Genomic DNA, 5,611 nt, shown 5'->3' with positions numbered 1-5,611 from the left:
TAGCCGCTGTGAATCGAAAACTGTGTCAAGTCCACGGTCGGTCATTGCCCCGTTGTCACCTATGCATCGTCTGTCCCTGTCTTGCGTGCGGCGCCGGCGCGTCTTCCGCTCTTCGTCTAGCCGTCTGACTCACCGGGCTACCTTATCGGGGCCTTGTGGAATCAACGACCGGTGGCACTGATATCGAACCAGTATGCTGCGCGTGAGTTTTAGCTAGCTATTTAAACTAATATCGTAATGGCTACGGCAGCAACTACATGTAACGGCTGCAAAAAGAGGATTGTTTCGTTGGATTTTTTGGAATGTATGATTTGTAAAAATCTATACGATCTGAATTGTATAAATATTACGCAGAAGATATTTGAAAATTCCACCAGGGAATTTAAAGATAATTGGACATGTCCGGAATGCCTCAGTGCAAGACCCAAGACTGGGAACATACATACATACGCCCGTTAGAAAGTCTTTAGTAGGCTGGAACTCCACATTTGTCACAGATCACGATTCCACCTTAGAAGACTCGACCGTAAATATAAATATGGCACCAAGAGGCGGGGATAAGGATTCCCAACTGCTTATAGATAATAGTATAACTGGGATCTTGGAAGGAATTCGTAGTGAATTATCTATATTGAAGCTTCAAAATGCGGAAATACTTCCATTAAAACAAGAAGTTAAACATCTAACGGAAATAATAGGCAATATGTCCAAGGAAATATCATCACTAAGACAGGAATTGTTTTCTAGGGACATGAACAAGGTAGATCACAAGGAAGGGAACTCTCGCTCTGATATTTCGCCTGTAACGAACAAATCATATGCAGCCAAACTGAGTAACAGTTTACAGAAACCGAACTTAAGTGTACCACACACACATCAACATATCGCAACATCATCGTCATCGGTGACGGTATGCGATGAGTCACACACTGGTTTGACTTTGTTGTCGCAAAAACATAGCGGACAAAGGGCAGATAATTTGTCCACAATAGTAGCAAGGAAGAGCGAGCCCAATGGAAAACAACCGATTGTCCAAGAACATGAATGGAAAACAGTTATTAACAAGAAAAAGAAGACTTTTACAGAAATTAAAAAAGGTGGAAACATAAATATTTCTCAACTAAAAGGCATGGAAAGGAAAAAACATCTTCATGTATGGAGACTGCGAAAGAGTACTACGGAAACTGATTTATTAAACCATATAAACAGCTTAAAAATATGCACCGAGGAAATTAAAGTGGAGAAAATAAAGATGAAAGTTGAAAAAGACTATGGTTCTTTTATTATATCAATACCGGAAAGTAAATATGATCTTTTCTGTGATCCAAATATCTGGCCAATACATGCAGAATTTAGTGAATGGATTTGGTTTCCCAGAAACAGAAGCAAGGAAACGACCCCCACTTAAGAAAGTGCATATTAATAGTTGCAAGATAATCAAGGTTTTTTATCAGAATGTCCGTGGGCTGAGGACTAAGCTGGATCATTTTCGGAACAACCTCTCCATTGCCACGTCGGAGCTGTATGCGATCACAGAGAGCGGCTGCAATGATTCTATCTTTGATGCCGAGATCGTGCCGCCCGCCCACGACATAGTGAGGTGCGACCGGAATGACGGGCGTAAACAGGGCGGCGTGTTGCTAGTAGCTAAACCCACCTATGAGCTTAGAAAACTTGAACTTAAAAACATGATTATCGATAATGAACCATTTGAGTTAGTTAGTAGTGTAATTCTTAAGAATGGAAGACAGATTTTTGTTTTATGTGTTTGCTATATACCACCTAATTCATTAGAAAATCATTATTTAAAGTTATTTAATTGTATAGAACTATTGTCGGCTAAGTACGATTCACTGTTAGTAATAGGTGATTTTAATTTACATTCTAGTCCGCAGGAAGTCATAAATTATTTTGAATATTTTAAGTCGTTTTGTGGATTCACTCAGCACAATACAATCGCTAATATGAATGGTCGATGTTTGGATCTGGTACTGTGTACACAGGGCGTCGGTTCGGTGGAGGTGAGTCTGTCGGACGCGCCGCTGGTGCCCGTGGACGGCCACCACCCGCCGCTCGCCGTGTCCGTGCGGCTGCACTCGGCCCGCGCCGCCGCGCCCGCGCCTGCGCCGCCCCCCACTTCCGACTTTAACTCCACCGATACTCCTTTTTGTACTGCTTGGAATTTTTATAAGGCTAATTTCCCCAAATTGTATTCTTCTCTAATTAAAATTGATTGGACTGACCTTCACAACGAACAAGATCCAGATAGAGCACTAAATATTTTTTATTCTAAGTTAAATTATGTTATGGATGATTGCGTTCCGAAGAAACGAAATGTAGATTCAAAGAATAGGTTTAGTTATCCGGAATGGTATTCGAGTCTACTAATAAGTAATATTAAATTAAAAGCGAACCTTCATAAGCAGTATAAAAGGAGTAAGTTGCGGGATGATTATGTGCGTTTTTCTAATGTTAGATTGTTAGTAAAGCAAACGATACATAAGGACTATGAACATTTTCTAGAAAAAGCACAAAATAATATAACTACAGATCCCAAATCATTCTGGAAATTCGTGAAGGCTAAACGTAAATCCTCAAATAAATTAAAGATTGAAAAGGACGGGGTGGTTCTGAGTGACAAAGAGTGCGTAAGCGAGTTCGCAAAGTATTTCCACTCTGTTTACAGTGTCAGTCCCCCGAAGCTCAGTGTGCAGGAGTGCTTGTCGGGTGCGGACGGCGGCGCGGCGGGCGGGGGGGGCATGGAGAGTGCGGCGCGAGTGCACCTCGAGGCCAATCTGCGCGAGGCGAGCGTGGAGGCGGCGCTGCGCGCACTGCCACCCAAGACCTCGGTGGGTCCGGACGGCATCCCGCCATTCCTAGCGCGAGATTGTCGCAGTGCCTTAGCAGCCCCTCTCTGTCACATATACAACCTTTGCCTAGAAAAATCTACATTTCCTGTTAGGTGGAAGATCACTCGTGTTACACCGGTACCAAAGGGAGGTGGTGGCACGGATGTTAGCTACTACCGCCCGCTTGCGGTGCTGTCTACCTTTGCGAAGGTTTTTGAGTCGGTGTTGTTCAAATCCATATACTGCGAAATTCAATGTCATGTATCTGATGAACAGCACGGATTCCGTTCGGGTCGTAGCACTGCATCCAATCTGTTGAACTTTATAACTACTATAACGCCGTGGGTTGATCAAAGTATACAAGTAGATGCAGCCTACTTCGACTTTCGTAAGGCATTTGACTTAGTGGATAACGACGTTTTGCTGCGTAAATTGGCGAATATAGGGTGTACGCCCAAAACCCTTGAATTCTTCGCCAGCTACTTAGGAGACCGGAAACAATATGTTCAATGTGGAAGAAACGTCTCGGAACCCTATTGTACATATTCTGGGGTAAGTCAGGGCAGTAATTTGGGGCCATTACAGTTCATTATAACAATCAACGATCTGCCGAAGGTGGTGAAGTCGTCTGGTTGTTTACTTTTTTCTGATGACCTGAAACTGTTTGCGCCGGTTACTTGCGACGAGGACCGAAAACGTTTTCAGATGGATATTGATGGAGTTCTGGAATGGAGTAAAGTGAATAAGCTCGATTTCAATGTTGCAAAATGTAATATTATTAGCTTTAGTCGCAGTACCAACCCAGCTCACCATCGGTATACTCTGGGAGGCAGTCCTCTGTCGCGAGTAACATCGGTGCGTGACCTCGGGGTGAAAATGACGTCTGATCTTTCCTTCCGCGAACATGTTGGGGATATATGTAAAAAGGCGTACAAAATATTAGGATTTGCACTGCGAACGGCTAGTGGGTTCAAGAGTTTTGCGGCAATAAAAACCATTTTCAACTCGCTGGTGCGCAGTAAATTGGAGTTCAATGCTGTAGTCTGGTCACCCTACGAAGCGAAGTATACACTGATGCTTGAGAAGATCCAGAATAAGTTTCTAAGATTCTATTATATGAAACTATATGGTGTTTATCCCGGGTATCCAGCGCTGTACCCAACGCTCTTTGTCCTGGGCATGGTGGATTATAATAGGTTGGAGGTTAGGCGAGATCTGACAATAGTCTCATACCTTTTCAAGTTGCTGCGAGGTAGGGAGTCAAACTCGGTCATTTTGCAGCAACTGAACCTAACGGTTCCGAGAGATTATTTGAGGCGACGTCTGAACCGAACTTTTGACGTTCCGAATGGCAGGACGAACCTCCTCCGGCAGGCTCCCCTGACCCGGGCCATACGGTTGCTCAATGCCATAGATTCTAATATCGACATATTTTACTGCTCCCTGAGTGAATTTACCAAGGCGGCTCTTTATATTATTGGTTATAAGCATGTTTGAAATGTTGTTTTTATGTTGTTATGTATTTAACTACCTATTATATAAGTACTTCATATAATAAGTAAGAATGTTATAATTTTGTGACACTAAACTATTGCATTGGTGAATAACTGTCATAATAGTATTAAGTGTGTGTGTTAAATAAATAAATAAATAAATAAATAAATAAAAATCCTCTGCGTGTGATATCCGCTCTTACAGCAATCTCTGCTATAAAGAGACCGGACCATAAAGATAAAGATGATTTGGACAAATACCAAATTTCATAACGTCATAAACAGGGCAAAGAACCGGGCTGTAAACAATAATAATATTAAACGTGACATTACTCGTAATGTTCGTAAAACTTTGATGAAAAAACAGGCGCACTCCCGAATACCAAACAACTCCGTTCAATCTATAAGCATATTTACCCCAAATTTTAATCAAACCTAAGTAGGTAATTTTAGAAAAATACTTTTTTAAATGATTATTTTAGGTAATTTTGTCACGCCGGTCACGTAAAATAAAAGTCGAGTTAAGCGATAAACTGAGGAAAAACAAAGCATGTAGCTACCATAGTACACACGGCAACGTCAAATGGTTGGCAAAGCACACTAACGTAGTGTATGTGTGCACACTAACGTTGTCTATGTGTGCATAAACGCAGAAATCGGTTTACACACCAGTATCAAACCACGCACACACACACACACAACAGCACAAACGAGTTTGCGCGTAGGCAAACGCCCGTATACCAGCTGTGACATAAAAATATCAACCGGTAGTGTTAGTTAAGTAGTTATAAAATTTAAGTGTAGCGAAATTTCACTGCTTGTGTCTATATACTTCGTAGCTCAATGGTAGAATGTTAGACTCACGAAACATAGGTCGTGAGTTCGAGTCCACTGATGGTTATTTTTATTTTTATTTTACTTAATTCAAATTTTGCGTTATTTAAACGAGTCCGAACGTCACGTCACGTAAAATTAATTTATTTGAAACTGACAAATGACTACAAGCTGCATAGCTGTCAACTATTTCTCTTCGGCAAAAATATATGATTCGTTCTTCATTTGAGAATTAAAACCATTCTACCCTCATACAATATGAATAAACGAAATTTGTTTTTAGTTTTAGTGACAATTCACCTCTGCGTCTGCATAGTGATTCACTTTGTGATTTGTCAATTTAATTAATTACTCTTCGCAGTCACTATGGAAAGTCTTAACTTAAACTAAACCATGTTCAAAAAGGCGGAGATAATTGTATTTATATGAACAAAA

At 41.2% G+C, this 5,611-nt stretch overlaps 1 protein-coding gene across 1 annotated transcript; it reads left to right on the top strand.

The window, feature by feature from the left end:
* The first annotated feature begins 1,307 nt into the window (after window positions 1–1,307).
* Window positions 1,308–4,346, top strand: LOC125488663. The gene is made up of 3 exons (XM_048621810.1): window positions 1,308–1,718; window positions 2,004–2,169; window positions 2,551–4,346. Exons 1-3 carry the CDS (start codon window positions 1,308–1,310, stop codon window positions 4,344–4,346), a joined length of 2,373 nt encoding a protein of 790 aa, XP_048477767.1.
* The last annotated feature ends 1,265 nt before the right edge of the window (window positions 4,347–5,611 follow it).

This window comes from Plutella xylostella, chromosome 6 (assembly GCF_932276165.1).
Source record: "Plutella xylostella chromosome 6, ilPluXylo3.1, whole genome shotgun sequence".
Taxonomy (NCBI): domain Eukaryota; kingdom Metazoa; phylum Arthropoda; class Insecta; order Lepidoptera; family Plutellidae; genus Plutella; species Plutella xylostella.
The sequence above is the reverse complement of the archived record's forward strand: the minus strand, read 5'-3'. Positions and strand labels throughout refer to the sequence as shown.

Coding starts and splice junctions, on each gene's coding strand:
- LOC125488663 (XM_048621810.1), top strand. CDS start 1,308: ATGATCTTTTCTGTGATCCAAATATCTGGCCAATACATGCAGAATTTA. Junction 1,719..2,003: donor ATAATGAACCATTTGAGTTA/GTTAGTAGTGTA, acceptor CTGTGTACACAG/GGCGTCGGTTCGGTGGAGGT. Junction 2,170..2,550: donor CTCCACCGATACTCCTTTTT/GTACTGCTTGGA, acceptor ATATAACTACAG/ATCCCAAATCATTCTGGAAA.